At 45.1% G+C, this 21,394-nt stretch overlaps 1 protein-coding gene across 1 annotated transcript in view; it reads left to right on the top strand.

Moving 5' to 3' along the window:
* runx3 (RUNX family transcription factor 3) overlaps positions 1–21,394 on the top strand; it is a 48,583-nt gene that overhangs the window by 15,984 nt on the left and 11,205 nt on the right. Inside the window, exons 3-6 of the mRNA XM_085258308.1 lie at positions 3,609–3,850; positions 4,551–4,707; positions 6,149–6,253; positions 18,254–18,400. Of these exons, the coding sequence (XP_085114434.1) occupies positions 3,609–3,850; positions 4,551–4,707; positions 6,149–6,253; positions 18,254–18,400 (651 nt within the window). The remainder of the gene's footprint in view (positions 1–3,608; positions 3,851–4,550; positions 4,708–6,148; positions 6,254–18,253; positions 18,401–21,394) is intronic.

Below are 21,394 nucleotides of genomic sequence, written 5' to 3'. Positions count from 1 at the left end.
TTATATCTGAAGGATCTGTTTTCTTTTCATCCCTGAATGCTCAAGAATCTTATACGCTGAGGCCTTTTTGAGGTGGGTCCTGGGTTTCACATGTCCTCCAGGAGTTCTGTCTTGATTTCAGGCTCAGCCCACTCGGATCATTAAAAATCGTTCAGGGGCACGGCGGGCTCCGTCCTCGATGCCTGTGCGGCTGAAACTGTAGAAACTGCATGTTGAAATGTGGAGGTCTAAATGTGACAGGCGCCCGGAGCACACATTAAGGCTGAGTGGGGTATAGCTGGGGCGTGTGGTCACATATTAATAATGAACTAGGGCAGGAGGATGACTAAAATACCACCAGCATTGTCACTGTCCCAGTCCAGCTGTGCTTTTTTAAAATAGAGGCAGTGTGACAGCTAATCTGATCCGATTTATTTATTGTTTTAATTCAGGGAGGTCAGGTTGTACAGCTCTAAGCTTCTGTGATTTGGAGATTTCTCACATCAGGTAAAAAAAAAAAATACCAACAGTGTCAACACATAAAGCAATTATTTATGCTGCTGTCTTCTGTGAACCAGGGATAAGTGTGATGGTGGCTTTGCTACCATAAAATATTTCTTTTTTTTTTCTCATGTGCTTTCAGTGCCTAATTTTTTTCAAAGCTTTGCTCAAACCCTCTGAACCGCTGTCCTACATTACAAAAAACAAGCAACCACAGACAAGGAGTGTGAGAGTGTTAAAACAAGCCTGCACATTAATATTTCTCACAGCATTCAGCCCAGAAGGAAAGAGAGAGAAGGGCACGCAGGTAGAATTTCACAGAATTTATTTAGAGAACTAAAGTTTAGCAACACTTGGCTGGCACTCTGCGCACACGGTTGTGCAACGTTACCATTGTAAATATTAATGAATGTTGCACAGATGCGCCAACAATGATCAACTGATGTTTGCTGATAGCTATTAGGAAATAAAATTGAGTTTTCAGACGATTTTAACATCTTAAAATTTTAGAATGATGTTTATAATGTTTCTGTCTAAGCTCTGCATCCTGCTGTGTGACTGCAGCTCTGATCACTGCGGCAGGAAAGGTTAAGGGAAACCACTCCGACGAGCTACTTAGCTGCTCTCAATTAATTATATTGCAAACAAACAGCGTTAAAAAACTGCACACACACTATGAAAATTTTACTAAAACATATATTCGCTGAATTTAATTCATTAATTATTATTTTACGTTTTGTGGCATTTTTAAATCAAAACTACCAAATTTCTAGAGCGTAATGCTTTCTCTCCTAATCGATCACTCCTCGCCAAACTCAGTAAAATGTGCACACGGTATTTTTAAGCGATGTTTAAAAGCCTGTCTGTGCATTTAAAATGAATTACAGCAGACACACACACACAAAAAAACTCTCAGAGAATTGAATCTATAAATGATGTATGTAGACGCGCAAATATCGCATTTTATTCATTCAGTTGGCTTCAATGAGAAGTTTTTAAACGAATAAATGTGCGTGCTCTAATAAGAATTTTTATTTCCCGACAATAACACATTTTATTGTGATCCGGGCAAATATCTCACACGTGGATGTGAATATGAAAATGCCCGGGGAGCAAATCTCCCACCAGCTAAACAGAAATTCCCCCCAAAAATCAAAAATATGTTTAAGCGTTTGGCCTAAAGTCGAAATTAATTCAGATTTCCGACTCATCTCAGGGAGCAGATAAAAGTTTCCTCTGCAGATGTGAAATGTCTGCTTCTCAGACCGCCGGGGCTGTCAGCGATTGAAAAGGCAAATGCGCCAACTAGTGTCAAAAAGTAGCACGGCGGAAGGCTTTAGCAGGGTGTGCCGTCATTTGATGTAACCCTCAACATTTCTAATGAATTCAGCCTCTGGCACACACGCATTGACTCTGTTATGTTCTTTGATGTGGAAAAAACACATTTGCTTGTTTGCTTTAATTTTTTTATTGAATTCCGCTCAGTCAATTAAAATGATATGGATCTATCTTAAACCCATAATTTCACTTTATGAAAATTTAGAGATGGTGCGAAGCCTCGAGATATAATAGCGTCTAAAATGAATAAATGAGATTGAAACCGCAGACCTGTGCAGTCTCGGGCCTTCTTTAGATCACTTCCAAACAGCTGAGTTCAGAGGAGGCTGTGTGATAAACCAGCGTGGAGATAAAGGTGCACACCTTTGATCTTATATAATATTTTAACGATTAAGGTGGTGCCCTGTGACACTCGGGATTTACAGTAAATCTCCACAGAAGCCAAACGCAAGATTTATTCTTAAGCGCTATAGTCCATCAAATTCACCATTTAAAGCATCTGCTTATTTCATTAATAGTCATAATAAAAATAATAATTTAAGCAAAAGTATTTGCTTGCATGCTGGTTTTGTTTTCGTAAGTTATATCTGGCGTCTCTTATTCTGAAAAAATAAAATAAAAATAAAACATTTCCTCTTAACGCACGCTGTCTCCTGCTTTCTGTTCCATGTAAAAAGCGTGTGTAGCGCATAAAAACACAGAGAAAAGCAGAGATATGTATCAATAATTTAGATCGTGTGTGTGACAACAGTGCATAGCTGCAGAGGGAGCACCGGCGAGTTTGATTGGTCTGATGAAAGCCCAGCCCAGTAGATTCATTGGTCGAAATCATCTCCACACTCCCAACCACTAAACACTAAAATGACTAGGGTAAAATAATATCGCGGCACTCTGCACCCTGTTCATCCTCACGGCTTCTTCTTGCGCCCTAAAGGATAACTTTTAAAGGAAATCCAACTGGAGCGACAGGATCGTTCCCATTATTCCAGAGTTGTGTTGGTTTTGGGTTTTTTTTTTTTTTTGTGGGAACACCTAAACTGGGATACGGTTGCGAGAACTTTTACGCAAGAAACAGGACATCGCTGTGCTTTAACTGCAGTTTGACTGTAGATATTCGAGTTTGAGAAATTTAATTAGACTTTTTTGTTTTGTTTTGTTTTTAAACCAGCGGTGAAAAAAGTTTCTGGTGAAATCAGCGGGAGGCGTCTGCTTAAAAAGAAAATCGCTGTTTAGTCGAGACATTTTTTTGGTTTTAGTTAGGCGGATTAATTTTTTTTTAATATATCGCGCCTGGATTACCTGTGCCAAGAGACTCTTACCGATCTGCAGAAAAATATTTGGGAGATTCATTCACTTATTTGCGAGTTTGAGTGAGATCTCGGGCAGTTTGTGGTGCTTATATTCAGTTCTCACGCGGCAGAAAGAAATCCACGGTGTGCGGCAGACGCGAGCACCGATATAAGACAAGCTGAGCGCTGCCGCAGAGCTTTTATTTGCACGTCTTTGCTGAAATTAGAGCAAACCTTGTCGGCTCTGGTGCTGCTCGAGCCGACACATTATGTGCAGATGATCTAGCCACACAGTCACCAGTTTGTAGTTTCTGTTCAGGTAGCGAGGCTCTTTCCACTCTGCGCTCTCGCCTCCAACCTTTGCGCCAACACAGTGGACTCTTGACACCAGCATCGTCTGGAGAGACAGACAAAAACTTTTCCCTCCAAAGAGTTTTGCTCCTCTGATCCGACCCAGTCAGGTGGCACTGACCCAAGCTGTTGTGATGCATATTCCCGTAGAGCCGCCGACCACCAGACGGTTCACGCCGCCCTCCACATCCTTCCCCTGCAGCAAGATTGGAGACAGCAACGGGGCCATGGCCACCGCAGGGCCCATCAGGTCAAGACCGGACACCAGGAACGTGGTGGACGTCCTTGCGGACCACGCGGGCGAGCTGGTCCGGACCGACAGCCCGAACTTCCTCTGCTCTGTGCTGCCGTCTCACTGGAGGTGCAACAAGACGCTCCCCGTGGCTTTCAAGGCAAGACACATCGCTCCTTATTATCATGTGTTATGTTTTTCATTTAATAATTCCCACTGCAGGCCTCTAACTTCCTTAAATGTACGAGTAAAGAAAAAAAAGAAGAACAAAAAATAAATAAATTAAAACCAAGCAAATGGGACTTGAGGAAGTAATCCATTTTCTTTTATTTAGAATTATCTGATGGGATTTTTGGGTGACTTTCAGTTTTTGCTTTGAGTGAAATTTTAAATATCAAATCGTAAAAATAACATTTGCTTTTTTAGGCTTTAAATTACACAATAAGGGATAAGAAATTTAAGTGCAAGTAGCAAGAGCAGCTGAATTAATATTTTGTACCTTTATGTGTTTCTGGATTACGCAATGTTGACGCTTCCTGAGTCAATTCTTGTGTTTTTATCAGTTAACTGTCTTTGTCATGTGTTCGGATCCGCTCGGATGAGGACATCACAGTCACAGAACGTGTAGTGAAATTTATATGACTTCTTTGTTAACGTGATGACATTGTCTACTTTAAAAAAATCTCCAAGCTGCATAATTCAATCAGCAGTTTATTGTTGACATTGTGTTCAAATTGTACAATGTACGATTTCTAACTTAATATTACGAAACAGTCGGATGCGGTTTTACGCGCGCATTGAGCACATTTGCTTTGATGACCCGAGTGACCAACATCTTTTTTTCCCTCTCCTGCGCTCAGGTTGTGGCTCTTGGTGACGTCCCCGACGGGACTCTGGTCACCGTGATGGCCGGAAACGACGAGAACTACTCGGCCGAGCTGAGGAACGCCTCGGCTGTAATGAAGAACCAGGTGGCTCGCTTCAACGACCTGCGCTTCGTGGGCAGGAGCGGACGAGGTGAGCGTAACCTCTGAAACTCTCTCTCTCTCTCTTTCTCTCTCTCGCTCTCTCTCTCTCTCTCTCTCTCTCTCTCTCTCACACACACACACACACACACACACACACACACACACACACACACACAGGCCTGCACACAAACGATGAGGGAATGTCTGCGTGTAATGCATTTGAAAACACATAATAATAGATCATATTTCTGGGCACAGAAAAAAACAAACAAAAAACGAGTGACAACATATTATTTTTGAGAGAACGCGGATGATATGAAACTAAATATTTTGCACAGGCTGCACCGCTGCGCGTATTAAAATACAGCTCGCGCATAAATACTTTTCTGTCAGTTTTGGGGATGATTTCTGTTGCTGAGATAATTCTGCAAATGTGGAAGCGTTTATGTTTGGGTACGACGAGTGCCCACACCTTGCCAACTGACGTCCACGGGTGTCATCAGAAACATCTGGCCTGCGTCACGGTATGCAGCTGCAATGTGGCTGTATAATTTTCTTAATCCGAGGGAATACAAATAATCATCGACGTGGTGCAAGTCGGAGGGATGGATGAGAAACCACCGTGCAATTTATGTCCCGGGGCAATTTGTCAAATAATCCCCGCCACCGTTTAGGATGCGTGCATCTTATGGACTATTGCGCACTATTTATCACGGTTATTGCGTTTAATTGCTGTATAAAAATTCCCACGTCAACAGGCTCGTTTCCAGGATGTTGTGGTCAAACCATAGGCCTACCGTGTACCATTTTATGCTATATTGAGAAAATCAAAACAGCGCAAAGTTCAAGTAAATATGGTCAACTTAAATAATAAAAGAGAACGATTTTAAAAGCCTCATCGGAGTCATTTCGCTTCTCTCCGTGAGGCCATTTCTGGATTTTATATTTCTATTTTTTATCTGATTGTCTTTTCCATGATTTTTTTTAAGTAGTTCGTACCTTTTATTTCTGCAGCCAATTAGCCCACCCACATGAGGATTTTATGTCTGTCTTCCCACTCAGTCTCCATTTAACAAGGGACGCTATTCTCAGAGCCTGGGACGAGCGCCGGACTCCCTGCGTGGTCCAGCCTTCCTCTCTCTGCACTTTGATGCAGAATGGGAGCGAGAGCCTGCCTTGTTGAACAATAAACTCTTGCTGTAAGCTCTTTGGCACAATCTGGAAGACATTCCCTCAATAATCCAAATCATACCCGCAGCCAGACCGTCAAAAGAGAGCCGGTCCTTGGCTTCTTCTCTTTCTTCTTCTTATTATTTAATTTGAATTCAAAGGCTGCAGCAGCGGGACGAAAGCCGGTGATGATTTGAGGTTGAACAAGCGAAGTATTGTTGTGAGAAGAGAGAAAATAAGTTTTGCAGATCATTCTAAACGGTCGTTTACAAAGAAGAATAAATAACACTCATGAACGCGATTTGGTTGCTGTGCTGCAGGAAAGAGCTTCACTCTGACCATCACCGTGTTCACTGGACCGCCTCAGGTGGCCACGTACCACCGCGCCATCAAAGTGACCGTGGACGGACCCCGCGAACCACGCAGTAAGTGCACACGCACACAAAGAGACCCACTCACACTAGCATTATTGCTAAAATGCATTGAGGTGCGATGCTGCACAGCACTGTCAGCGTCGACTCCCGATTCTCTAAGTGTGGGTGTCAGTAAACCCACTGGCTTCTTGAATGTAGATGAGAGTCTTACACTGAGCAGGCCTGAAAGCAAGTGCAAGTGCATTCGTGGGTGTGCAGTGCCTTGGTGAAGGGAGAGCTAGAGAATCAGTTCACACGATCAAGATGTGCTAGAAAATCCAGTTTCCCCTAGATTTCTTTTGGGGTTAAGGCTTGGGTTTTGGGGTTAAGATTAGAGTGAAGTTTGGGTTAAGCTTGGGTTATGGTAAGCCTCTAGAGAATGAATGTAGGGCAATATATTGTCCTCACTTAAATAGTAGGGTAGGCTTGTGTGTCTGTGTGTGTGTGCAGCAGGGGCACAGGGAAGGGCCCTGTCAGAGGAAACTGTAAAGCATATTAAGGCAAAACCCAAGACCACTAAGAGGAGCTGAGTGAGTCTCCAAGCCGCAGGTGGCTCAGCTCAGTGGAACCCTCCTCCTCCTCCTCCTCCTCACTCCTACCTTCTTCAGCGCTGGTCAGAGGGGTCGTACTGTACCTGCCTGCACAACCACATAAGTGGCTCGTTGATTTAACACAGGGCAGACTCCAGCCACCGTTAGCCCTGGCAGGAAGGCACGGCATGCTAAAGCTGTTAGCGCCATCCTTCAGCCACAGCTACATGCTCTTGTGGTTTGATGCTTCTAGTGCGAGGGATGGTGAAAGCAGAGGTACTCAGATGACTCAGTCACTGACGGTTAGAGCTGTATGCGTGCATTTTTATTTTTTAATGAGCTCAAGGTGAGATAGATATGAGAAATAGGATTTTCTGATAGTTTCTATGGAGGAATCTTACTTATCAGGGTTGCTTAGAGGTGGATAACTGCGGCTTATGCGGAAGTGGGTTCTTTAGAACCGGTGAACATGGAGCACACAGGGGACAGAGAGAGTGGCAGCGAGAGCCACATGAAAGGACACGGTTAGCAAAGGGAGCTCAGGGGGCATGGAGTGAGAAGCATCAAGCCCCCCCACCCCCACTCCTCACCCTGCCAAACTAAGTGCCGTCTATTTGCAGAGGTATAAAAGAGAACAGCGAGTAGATAATAATAAACGCTGTGTGTGTGTGCGGGCATGGTTTCAATTTGATTGTATTCTGTTCAAATAGAAAAAAAAGAAGCTGAATGTGTGTGCGAGTGCATCAAGTGCATTCTCTGGTTCATCTGCAAGTGTGTCGGTGTGAAATAACTGTGTACGTTAATGCTGTCTCCTGTCTGTCTGTCAACAAGTTACGGCTTCAGCTGAGGCGTCAGAGAGGCCGTGCTACTTTTACACTGGCGCTGGGTGCTATAAAGTAACACTGTTTAATTTAGGGCAGGAGGAATTTAGAGCTCCATTAAACTCTGTTACACTGTGCTGAGAGGAAATTCACAGAATGACAGAAAAGAAACGTCTGAATATGATTTCAATATTCATGAACTCGAACTAAAGCCCCCTCAATTTCAAACACAGACTGGTGGCCTTTTGTGCAAAGGTTAAAATGCACTCTGTGAGGAGACCAGGATAGAGGGAGCATTTTGAAACGCAGCACATTTATATTGTTCATTATGCTGGTTTCAATGTGGTGCGTCTGATCTGAGGCCGAGATGAGCTTAGTTCGTTAAAAAAAGAAAGAAAAAAAAACTCAAAATAGAAACCTCACAAGATGAGATTAAGGGTCTCTCTTATTTAAACAAGAAGCACATTCTGAGACTATATCAGACAGAACAGGAACACACACCAACATTCAGACATTATTAGGACCATAAAATTAATCAGATCATTTTCTAACCACAAGGCAGCACATTGCAACTGTGCAACGTGTCGAGCCAAATGTTGCGAGGCGCTTCTGCCAACACACAAAACTGCATTTTTTAAAAATTATGAATGTCATCTCAGAGACAGTTTTACATGCAAAAACTGCTTTTCTTTTGGTTGTTGTTAGTCAACGATTACACACAACGATGCCTGTACATCTTGGTCAGTGCCGGGCTCACCTGTCTGCAGGCTGGCAGGCCGCTAGGCCCGGCCGTGCGGGGCTTTGCAGGCTGTTTGTGTACGGCCTGCATTTGCATTGCTGCCTGTCGAGCCATGGCAGGAGCTGGCAGCGAAGGGAAGGAGGGATTTTAATGTTTACGGATCTAGTCGAGAGAACCTGATGGACAGGACTGCAGCGGTGGCTCGCCTGCGGCAATGTAACAAAGAATGCTATGCTTGAAAGCGCTCGAGCAGTAAAGGAAACACTTACGCTATGAGTACAGTTGTGTACACTAATGTATATCCACATGCCCAGACACACAGCATCACGGTCATGAATGCACACAGACAGAATTCTGTTCCTGAACAGTATTTTTGTCTCCCTTGCTGCTGATTTCCTCATCAAACATCCGGCATTTGTCATCCTAATCCACCCCCACCCCCCAATCTATCTGTCAGACTTTAATATCAAACTTCTGCTGAGCCCAAACTGGAAGCACAACTGTTGATGAAAGCTCTCCCTCCAGTTTCGTCTGAGCTCTAACAAAATATCACATCCAGCAACAAGAGAGGGCATGCTGAGCTAGAAAAAGACAGAAAGGCAAAAAAGGAAAGCAGATGACTGAAGTGTCGAGTCCCTCCCCTGTTTGTCGCTGCTATCAGATGCCTCCACACAACAGCTCATACGCCCGAGCAGGGTTATTCTCACCGATTAATCCCTCAGCTATATTTTTGTTGCCCTTCTCACCACCTCGCTTATACATGACATCAACTGCTGCCTATTTAGCCCCGGGGGAAGGGCCCGTTTGTATTTCTGTATCTCTCAACCTGAAATGAATCAGTTCCCCGAAAGACCTTGCTGTGGGTCAAGGCAGAGAGTTCAGACAAAATAAAGCTCTTTCGTTAAGGCTGACAAATAACAAGTATATGGTGTCAAAAAAATTATATAAATTTAATATCTGACAGCAGATTAGAGACTTGTCTGTGTGTGAGAAATCAGTTCAGCTATGAGTGTGTGTTTGTAATGTCACTAACTAGAAAATAGCTTCCACACATTTTCAGCTGAATCTTAAATATCTAGTTTTAACTCTGCCTCTGCCTCTTTGCCCTGCTGTGGAGATCCCCCCCGCCCTATTTTTTGGAGATATGTGCTGTGCCCCATGTTTCGTTATTAGTAGCACATCATAACCAAGATATTAAAAAACTAAAACCAAACAAAATGATCCATAAAACCTTGATGTGAGCAGTTTCACGTGGGAACTATTTCCTCTTTAACTGAACTGCACCTGCCAACTATGTCAGTATGCAGAAGAAAATGCTTCTCTACCTGCAACAGGAGGGTCACGCTTGTGACAGCGTGTAAACATTAATGCTGTAACTCAACTGAGCTGTAATATTATCTAGCTGCGTGTTTCCTTTGGTTGGCGGGTGCGCTTCGGTAGAAACAAAATAGTTCCTATGTGAAACCGCTCCCAATGAGGTTTGTGGATTTTTTTTTTTGAGTAACCGTGTCGTGGTTGCTGTTGAGTTTTTCAAATGAATTTTCGAGTGCCATCTCATTTAATCAGAGTAATATAATCAAGACGGATAAATAACACTAGAAGCGAAACGATGAATATGAACTGTTAGATAGATTGGCTCATTATTTTTTGTGCACGTATGAGGTGATGAGATTTGCACAGACTGTTGTTTGCTGAATGCTGAAGATGCGGCAGCTCGTTCCACCTGAGCAACGTCAAAGTGCTCATTTGTCTTGTGATACTTGAGAATGATACACGTGAAAACATCGTAACCACTAACAGAATTACACAGCATACGTGCAGTACCTGTATACATACAGCCAGAGCTGACACACTTTCCCACCAACACAGGCCCACGCATCCAAAATCACACAAGTACTGTCGTGTTTTGTTGCCTGTGTTTACTCGGTTGGGTGTGTTCCTACAGCTCCATGAGGAGAATGGTGGGCGTAGGGAGGTAGTCAGGGAGGGAGGGGAGGGGGTCGGGTGCATGTTAGAGTTGGCGGGTTGATTTTATTTGCATTTGGCACACAGACTGTACAAAGTATGCAAATAGACAAACAATGACATTTGCTGTGTTATTTTTCCTGTGATATTGCAGTCGCTCTGCAAAGTAAACAAAGAGATAGCATGAATGCTGCTGCGTATGCATTTGCGTGTGCGGGTGCCCAGCTTATGCACCTGCCAGGTGCATCTCTTTAAGTGCAGCCACGCCCATGCTCCGCAGATCACATGAAAGGATCCCCCTCGGTGCGAATTGCTCTCTCAAAGAAAACTTTGATGTTTGAAAATGGAGATGGGTGTCTTTGAAAGAAAGGCCTACAGGTGTATCAGTGCCACGGGAGGGGGGGGAAGCGGCATGCGTGATGCCGGGTGCTTTCCTGACTACGAGATGTTATAACCTGGAGACATAGCAGCCTGCTCATGCACACAGTCACACATACACAGACAAATAGTGGCGAGCCTCAACGATCAACCTCATGACCACCTAATTTATGATTTGGTTGAGACGAGAATCTGCCTCAACACCACACAGAGACAGATGGGAACTGATAAAGGGCAGATTTTATATCTTTTCGAAGAAATGACACTCAGTGGCGTCTGCACTGACTGGAGCCTGTTGACTGTGGTCTTTCTCCCCCCCGGGGTCACTCCAGATGCATCATACTTGGCTTCAGTGATTAGACGTAGAACAAATATTGGCTAACTGATAAATCCACTGGAATGCAGTGGTACATATTGAATAGTTCTGAACTGATTTCAGAGAGGAACTCGTGTACTGGGACAAACCATCCACCGCATTTTGAGCTTTCAGACTTGTGACGGGAAGCAGATGAGGGCCATATCATGCATATCCGTAAGCTTTAGAAGCAGCCACTCAGCTGCTAATTATTTTCTCATGTCTTTTTTCGTTGTGAGTGTAACATGATCAAATTTTGTCGTGGGAGGATAAATAAAGGACTGAGATGGAAGCTCTCTGACCACTGTTGCCACCTTAACCACATCTAGAAGCTTTGAGGCCAATTCTCTTTGAGGACGAGACGCGCACTCGTGCATTCACACACAGTTGTAGGTAATCCTGCTTAAGCTTTTGCACTTAGGCTTTCCTGTGAAAGCAGAGCTAATTAGTTTAAATACCTCGGCCGAATTGTGATATAAACAAAGAAATTGCAGCCATTAGCCAATCACGGGCACCGTTTTTTCTCCTCTTCTCCCTTTGCTGCCTCTGTTTGTTGTTCGGCATGTTGCTGCAGTGTCAATGCACAAGTTTCAGCTGTATGAGGAAAAAGAAGAACATTGTCCACATTTTGAAACAGTGCAGTGAATCCTCCTCCTTCAGGCCTGCTGATGACTGTTGGAGGCACGCGCGCACACACACACACACACACACACACACACACAAGCTTTGGGGTAAAATGCCCTTGCTTTTTCCGCTCAGACACAAATTTCCTCCCCATATTCACTGACGGCGAATAGAACAGCATGACGTCCCAGGAATTACCAAATTATTTACAGAGGTCCCAGACGGCACTTTTAATTCAGTCTTATGATGCAAGCAGAAGACACATTCTCATAATCAAATAAGAAGTCGGGCCAACATCTCCACTCAGCTCTCTCCACCTACCCACTCCCCTGCAAACTCAGCAGCCAAGCGTCTTTCCTGTTTACTTACCTATGACTTGAAGTAAAATGCCCACTCTGTGTGTGCTCACTCTTCCTTATTTACACTGACCCATACAGGAGGGAGCCATTACGACCTTTCAGCTGTAATTCAATAAAAGTTCCGATCTGCATTTAGAAAAATAAATGGCCCATGAGTGGAGGAATATTTTTCTCCCCCGCTGGATTATGACAATAAACCGTTTTCTGCGTTGGGGCAAAGAGTGCGAGGGGTGGGTGGGGGGGCGGTTTGTGGGAAGAAGGCACCTGCTGGTTACTGGAAAAGACGCTGTGTACCACCACCCTGCGGTTTGGATATTTATTTCTTCAGGCCTTAATGGTTAGGAACAGTGAGCAAATAATAGGTGCAGCAAGAACTTTTCTTTTGCTTCCAGCAGTGGAGAAAGTTGTAATTCTGTAGGTAAACACAGACTGGAATCATCAGAGCAAAGGAGAGGTCAGTCTTGTAACCTTGACACTTCTGCAACAGTCCACCAAGAGCATTTAAAAAAAACAAAGAAAAAAAAAAAAAAACAGACACACAGAGAAAGAACTGAAAGTAAAAAAAATAAATAAAAAAATTTATGCGTGCCTACATGATGGAAAATTCACACATTTTACATTTCACACATTTTGCTCTGACCCACCTGGAATCTTAATCTTGTCATTCAGTGGAACTCTGTGTGTTTGCGTGTGTGTTTAGGGGCAAATGCACTCATTTTTGCACATAATTGTGTGTGAGCTACTATGCACGGAGGTGTGAACCCATAGCCGTTTGACACATCTGCTGGCGTTGCATTGATGTATGTGACAGCAGCAGCTTGTCTTCCTTTCCCACAGCTCTGCGAGGCCCCCACCTTTCACCCAGCACCTCGCTACTTAGAGCGACCTGACTACCACGCAGACGCGAGCGTAAACACACACACAGATGTGCACAACAACCTCATTCACCGTTTGAGCTAAAATAACACACTCAGAGCAGCTTATTGCTTTAATATGATCTGTCACCCGAGCCAAATAGGCCTTCTGTGCACAACAAGGCCAAAGCAGCAGCAGCACTGCAAAGTCTGCAGGCATTCAGCCAAAAGGCCTGCAAAACAGCTCCACTCATATCACCCCCCAACACGCCTCAGAAGACAGTTACACACACACACACACACACAAAAGTACAGAAAGGCCAGACAAAAGAGGGATGATTGCTCTCAATGTGCTACGGGCCTTGCTGTATTGTTCTAGAATCTGGGTACTATTTTGGCACCCCCTCACCCTCTTTGCCTGCCTCAACCTGCCTCGCTGCAGGGCTGTCCTTGTGTGGCACTGCTTCTGTTCCACACACACACACACACACACACACACACACACACACACACACACACGCAAAGCACTTTATCCCCTTATCAGAAAAGGAAGGCTTCGCTCTTTGCTCAAACAGTCTCATGTAGCAACTTCCGTTGTGAGCAGCTTGTGTTAGGCCTACGAGGGGGATTTTCACAGTGCTGATGTCCCCAGAGACAGGCTGATGCATCTGCCTCAGGGACCAGACGGTCCCCCAGCTGTGGCCATAGAGGATGATAAAAGCATGCCACAACTTTTGTTGACGTCCCCCTGAAAGCCTAAATAATGTTTCCGCAAAAAAAAAAAGAAAAAAAAAAACTAAAAGCGCTGCTGTGTTTATGATAGACACTTTAGCTCACACTTATATCCAGAGATACAGTTTGTCATTATCATGAAGTGAGCGCACAGAGTTGTAAAACTTTACGCATTTATTCATAAGGACGTACGGGAGCGTTATGTAAATGAGTTTAAAGCAGTGTAATGTCTGAGTGTGGCAAGCATCGACTCATTTAGGCCCAGACGAGACAGCCACAATCACCAGCCAAGGGTAAAACCCACATCCTTCAGGGTCAGCCTCAAAACAAGAACTTTGATTTGCCCCACTGTAAATACCCAATGGTGTGATTGGTGGCCTTGGGAAGCACAGAGCCAAATGCACTGCTGCAGAAAAGTGTTTTGGGCTGTGCTCATAATAGAACGAAAAGGGAAGTAAACGAAAAGGGTGGCAGAAAGAAGCAGGGTGGGAACGTGACGGGGGGGGGGTTCAGGTCCACTAGAGAGGAGGAAGAGGAAGACAGGTGTACAAGGTTTTGCTCAACACATGTTGAAACGTCCCCAGTGTCTGTTGAGGGCAAACGGAAGTTTGCTCGCAGGCAAGTAGGCCCCACTGCAACATGTGTTCAACTGTCACCCCGGTACACTGTCGAGTTTCAGAAGTTAGATAAGGATGCAGCTTGTTTTCATATCTTTTCAAGACTTTAGTTTCAGTGCGCTAGCACAAAAAACAAGGGCTTCCCTGACCTAAAACTTGTGGTATTATTAAAATGATTCAATAATGCAACAAAAAAAGCTCACCCAGCTGCCATTTTGTGTACTTTGCGCTGGACTCGGGAGTGCTCCTTACACTACCCAAACATTGTTTTTTTATGCAATTCAATACCATGCATACATAGACAGTCCAGACATAGTTTTCACTGTGATACATGCACTCCACATTAATTCTTGTCTGTTATCAGGGGCCTATCAAGTCCATTTATACGACGAAAACAAATATTTACACTTCAAATATATTCACTGCAGAGCTGGGTCACAGCCAAAGCACGTATTGGCCTTTGCTGTTCAGATAGAGTTTCACTTTGTCCCTGAAAAAGAACCCAGCCCTTAACTAAAAAGGGCTTGTGTTTAATGTGTCTCCCTTTGGACGGCAACATATGTTTCTTTCTTTTAAAGGAGGCAGAGACAGACAGACAGACAGAAAACGAGAGGAGAAGTAGAGAAAAGTGCGAGGGTGAAGGAAGGAAACAGGTCGCACTGGGTGATCGTTCAGCTGTGGCATCGTGTTAAAGTCCTGGCAGTCACCTCGCTGAGCAAACACTGCCTCCCTGTTGAGCTGATACGGGTTTTGTGAAGGGAAGGCTGGGCAACGCTCGGTGGAGATTGTTCGTGCGGTCTGGTCTTCGAAACGCCCACGTGCAGTGTGAGGAAGAACATAACTTTACACTTTTCGCACGTTTTACACCTGAACTTACCTCAAAATGCTTCAAAGCACAGACACAAAAGAGCAAAGCAATGCTGCAGTGAAGATAAAACACTATCAGGAAATAAAAGCACACACACACACATACACACGCGAAACAAAGCAGGGCTGGGAACGGCACACCCATCTCTTCAAAACACAGCCATCGCCTTTCACTACATTGTTAATACCAGACATTTTATATCAAGCATTTTATTTGTTCTTCATAGACTTCCATAATGCTTTCAGATGATGCGACCACTACTCTGAGAGGAGGCTAGTAAATCTACAACCTTTAGCATCCATTTTCAGCTCTGGATGCATATTGAGCGCTGCTGTTTAGGCCTCATGTGTGCATTGCCTCCCATCTCCCAGCTCTATCTTGTGGTTATGATATCATAGAGAGAAAAACAAAGGCATTCTTTCCTAAGTGCACACTAACACATTAAATATTCATCTGACCACAGAAACCCCTCTGAAATGGGGCTGGTGTGGAGCACCGGCACCCCTCTGGCCCTCCAAGCCCTGCAGAGTAGAAGTCAAATGTTGGCGGTTGGACTTGACACAAAGCAGCTATAGCCGGGGTCAGCTGGCCAAAGAGACTCTTATGCGGATCATTTAGACAGCTATTAAAACTTTTCTACAGGGAGCAACAGTTTTCTTTTTAAGACACTTGCCATGTGCAGAAATGGCAAAATTCCTGCTTCAAGCTACACGGGCAGTCCGAAGCTCATGCCCTACCACCTCTGATCACAATTTCCCAGTAAGGCTTACAGGCTCACACAGACAAAAGGGACGAGGAGTAAAACTGAGAGGAGGTGCCGAAAGCTTCAAGCCACCTCCCAGTCGACGTGCAATGTTTAGAGCAACTGCAAGGCCAGGGTTAATGAGCGCCAGGTCTTGTTCTAATGATGCCACCGCTCGCTCACTCCTTCCAAACATCGCCCTCTCACAAGCCACTAAACCCCCTGCTGGAAGCTGCGAACAGTGTGTCGCTAAAGCATCCCTGCCAACTGGAACTGGGCCACGGGATCCACAGCTCAAGTGTGTTCATGTGCATGTTTGTGGGTAACTGAATGATCACTTTCATCCCTAAAGAGTCAGCCAATTCATCTCAGACCACCAGTGGCCACAGAAAAACTGACCAATTATCATTTTTTTCCCCCGTGCTGCCTGTCTTTTTTTCCAACCAGAGAGCAGTGGGATGTATCATTTCCCCGACCTCAGCCGTTTGAGGTGGTGTAAATCTCTTAATAACTACACAAGGACACATATAGGGGCTATATTTGGAGGACTGCTTCCCCTGGCCGCCCCTGCTCTGGCTTGGAACAGACAGTAGCCACAGTGTCTATGTGGGTTATGGAGCCTGTACCAGGCGCTGTGTGTGTGTGTGTGTGCAGAGAGAGAGAAATATTCTGGCTTCTACCTTCCATCAAAGTTTAAAAAGAAGGCCACATGTGAATAAAAATGATATTACAGAGCGTGCAAGAGCGTACGAGTCTATCCGGGATTTGTTCTGAGTAACAGCACAGAGCAAAGTGGCAGGCCAGAGGGTGGACTCAGTCACACACACTCACACAAACAGCTGCAGAGCAGCAACACGACTCCTGTCTCTGCTCCTACAGATTAGTCATGACTGACTCTTTTTCTTCTCACACATTTAAAGTTTCATCCAACTCCTAATGAGTGAATGAAGAGCGACAATTTTGATTTGAGTGCCTGCTTGTGTTCACATTATGTCGGAACATCACCCCTCCATGTATGTGGCTGCCTGCGTGTGCGTACGGGGAGGGGGCTTCAAAGCTTGATATTTCTATATAGTTTGTAAAGAGAGGCCGGAAGCGAGGCAGTGGGCACAAACAAATGGACAGAGCGGTAAACGAGAGGAAACTTTACCCATGGGTCAGCCTCGGAGGGAAGATATATTGCCCATGGGTCAGTGCAGAGAAAGGACGGGCAAAATCCATATTGGTCCGTCTGCCTTGCCCCGTTTATATAGTGATAAAATATTCAAATCCAGCCATTACTTCACATTAGGCCACTCTGTAGAGATGCCAGGGAGAAAACCACAGAATGTATACATGCCGGTTCACACACAGTTTTGGTGCATTGATAGTTACATTAAAATGTCTTCCTCCCATTAGAGGCACAGCCCTCATCCGCACTCACGTCTGACATTTAAGGTGTGTTCACATGTGTATTTGTACATGAGTGCGTCTGCATAAAAGGCATGATCAGAGGTTTTTTCTCATCTCATCGTTTCCCTGAACAGGGCATCAAAGTGATATGGGGGCTAAGTGTGTGCGGGTTAGGTACTCGGTTGGATTAAAGAAGCGCTGCTTCGCTTCTTAGAGTTAAGTCTCACCTCCTGCACACAGACACGCGCTAAAGTCTCTTTCTCTTTCCCTTCTCTTCGTTATGTTTAACAGCGATGACTGTATGGTCTGCTAACCTCGTCTGGGTGTTTCCTTCTGACTAAGTGCTGTGTCAGTCAGACCTGAATTTGCGTGGGTGTGGGTGTGAGAGACGAGTGGTTATTGGGGATAGATGCACTCACTTTTTTTCTTTTCTTTTAATCTTGTTAAAAAGACCAACAAAAGCACTTTTGTCCACTGCTGCACTCCTGCAGCAGTTGGTAGTGTGTTGTTTCTTAGACTTTAGGTTCAGGGAAACAAAATTCCTCCAGTAATTATTTTTGACCACTTACGCTATCGTTATCTGCGGATGACGTGGCAGCAGGTGCAGCTTGTATAACATTTAGTGTCTAGCCAATGTATTTCAAGGTCTGCTGACATTCTAATAATATTTTTGTATGTGGAAGCTGAAAACACGGTGACGGTCTCTTGCTCTCTCTCTCTTTTTTAAATATGAATATATATATATATACATATATATATATAAATGAATTGCACTGAAGCATACTGATGCTCGTCACAGTCCAAACTAATTTTACACTAATTACAGTTTAGACAGGAAAAGTTGTTTTGCCAGGATGTGTCAAACCGCTGTGCTCCAGAAAGAAATTAGGGAGAAGGGGAATTTTCTAATAGGACTCTTGTTATTGTGTTTGCTATTTTTGTACAAGCCTGGCAACAAGTGCCAGTTTTCCAGGTTGTGTAGGAGGTAAAATGTGCAAGTGCTTGACTTTCTCTCCTCCTCATGTCTTTCTTTCAGGGCACAGGGTGAAGTTAGAAGACACCCAGAAGATGCAGTTCTCAGACAGGCTGTCAGAGATCGAACGCTACCAGCGGAGTATGAGGATAGGCCCAGGAAACACCAATCCTCGCCAAATCCACCAACCCCACCTTGGCACCACACCAGGTAAGGAGGTCCACTGACATATACGAGTACAACCAGCAAACTTTCACATCTCTTTCGAAAGTACTAGTTGTGAAACTGTGACGCTGAATGAGTGTGTGTAGGGAAAATTCACAAACGTAATTTGCTGTTACTTTCGTGCTGACCTTTATTTATGATTCAACTTTGACCCTTTTTATTGATAGTTTTAGGCCTTTGCTTGACTCTGAGCACACACACACACACACACACACACACACACACACACACACACACACACACACACATCTGAAAAACTCAACATGGCTACATCTAAAAATACACAAATGTTGTTGTGAGTAATTTTATTTGTTGGAGCCATTTTCTTCTACTGAGCTACACCCACAAAGCATCACTGTGCATCTACCTGTGACGGGAAGCTCGTAAACATTAATGGCGACCCACATTATTTAGCTTCATGACAGACTTAGATCAGCTGAAAGAAACGACTTCCTGCTCCTACTATCGCGATACTGTAGACAAAACAAAGTGTGCATATTTTTAACCGTGTTTATCTAATTTTCCACAAACATATTTAAGAGAAGAAAGTCATCTACAGCCCATATTTTCAAAAATGAGTTAGAAGGAAGAATATGTACACTTTAATTTGGCCCTTTAATGACTTAGAACTGAAAATCTCCTTTAATAAGCCGAACATATTTGGTTTAATTTGGCTGAAGTAATTGAATCTGTCAGCACAGCACATGCTGTTCACCTCACCCTGAGCTAAGCCAAGAGACTTTCATGTTCTCCGCAAACTTTCCTGAGGTCTGTTCCACTAATCTGAGAGCTGTTATGTGTTGGCCGTTCGAGGGGAAGCTCATGTCAGCTTTGTCCCCGGATGCCCTGCGCTGGTGGGTCTGGGCCCCACAGTGCGCGGGGTAGAATCTGCAGCCAGGTGGCACGGCCGCCGCTGCCAGCCGAGCTTGGCCAAGTTGCCGAAGCTGGCCTCCGCACACCGTGCAACTACAGCCTCAGGAATGTAGCAGCCTTCCGCTACCTTGGCAATCACGTCAGTCTGAGACTGTCCGAATGTGTAGGGGTGCGGGGGAAGCTGGGGGGAGAGCTGAGAGTCAGACAGAGGTGGTGCGACTGGAGGGGAGGAGGCTGTGTGTCAGCTGTGGACAGCTGCGTGGGTGAGGATGACTCTTCCCTCTCTGTTGGAGCCTCTTTAACAGGAAGCACACATGCCTGAACGCAAACTTCGGCCCACTCTCTGGTTCTCATGCTGGCTAATGAATCTCATTACCTTTGTATCAGCATGCTGCTGTGTACAGGAGGGCTTGTTTGGGACCTCTGAGCCGTGTGTGGGTGGAACACTATCAGTGTGCACACTGTTTGGCCTTGTGCTTAGCTTAGCCAGCGCTGACTCACCAGTATGGGGCTATCTTACAGCTGACTGCAGAGAACACGGGGTCTTTCACCCTTCTCTCCCCTGTCCTTACTTACTGTTGATATCGCTTTTGTTCCCCTGTACGGCGTGTACCCAGATGAAAACACGTCAGCCATTTTAGAAACACCAGCGACAGGTTATGCTGAAACTAAACGGTGCGGCTCTTCGACACAATACAGTCACTGTGATGATCATTTTCTGACGGCTCAGGGTTTGCCGTGCGCACCGCAGGCTGCCTGCCAATAAAAAGACCCCTGCAGCAAAGCTCACACTTTAGGTTTCTGACTTGAAAAGTGGGCGGGGGGAGCGCATGGGCGGGCCGGCGGGGATGCACGCCAATCGGCGGGGAGGTGTACAGACACGGTCCAGACAGCAGACGAAGCGCTCGGCTCTCGTCTGCCTCACGCAGGATTAGGGCAGGAATTAGACTTGCCTGGCTTCAAAGGCCTGCAATGTTGCAACACACACATGTAGTCGGAGAGCAGACACAACACGCTAACATCTCTTGGAAGTGTCAAGATAAGTTAAAGGCCTTGAGCTTCAAGTTACAGCTGCCGGTGACTCGAGGCTGTCTATAAGAAGCGCATGTGAGTGAGACAGACGAGGGGAAGGGCTGTAAAAACCACACACCTTAATCTGTGGTATTACCATCGTGACGGCACACCGCAGGGCAAGAGTGGTAAAATAATTAAATAACAGAGGAGAGAGCCTTTCTCCCTCCCACCTCGTCTATCCGCTGGCTGAGCGGCAGCCCGTGGATGTATGTTGTGGCACGGGTCCCGCAGAGCGGTCCCGTATGCGCAGGAATCGCGCACAGACAACAGCACGACAGCATTACGAGCAAAGCTCAAACAAAAATAGACTTGTTGTAATAAATCCCATCCAGAGACACAGGGAGGTGTTTACATATCAACAACACACACGTCTCTGCTTTTGACAATCCCTGCCAGACGCTGTTGTACTTTGCAGATACTTTAAGTCCCGAAGCCTGTTTGTTTGAGAATTGCCGGGTGATAGATCGCCCATCAACATGTTATAATTAAATGGATTCCCTTCTTGCTGTTACAAAAGATGTTTTCCATTATCCGAGGCTGGAACCTCCCCCCCCTCCAACCCCGTCCCCTCTGAAGATGGCTACAAAAAGGAAAGCATAGTGTCACCCTCCTCCTCCTCCTAAAGCCTACTTGCTTCATATTGTTGTCTGAGCCGTGAAATTCTGTCTCAGTTTGCTCGTCAACAGGACACGTCTGCAGACATCAGCTACCGCTGGATTCTTAAATCACACCGAGACAAAGATGATTGCACCATAAGCACACTGAAAATAAAACACGCACACGCACACACGTAGTTTCATTCTAGTGTTGCAAGTTCTCCGCTAGTGTCCCAGACAGACAGGGTAATTAAGAGCTCATTACAGTGCATGCAGTGACAGGATTCCTGCGCGCTGGCAGACGCTACACTCACTGCTTGTTTTTGTTCTTCTGTGTCCACAGGTAAGCCTGCTAGACATGTGGAATGATTCTCAGCTAGGGTGGAGGGACTGTGTGTGTGTGTGTGTGTGTGTGTGTGTGTGTGTGTGTGTGTGT

The sequence above is a fragment of the Mchenga conophoros genome, linkage group LG19 (assembly GCF_057382185.1).
Source record: "Mchenga conophoros isolate Kocher_MC1m ecotype Shallow Benthic linkage group LG19, M_conophoros_male_GT1.1, whole genome shotgun sequence".
Lineage (NCBI taxonomy): Eukaryota > Metazoa > Chordata > Actinopteri > Cichliformes > Cichlidae > Mchenga > Mchenga conophoros.
The sequence above is the reverse complement of the archived record's forward strand: the minus strand, read 5'-3'. Positions and strand labels throughout refer to the sequence as shown.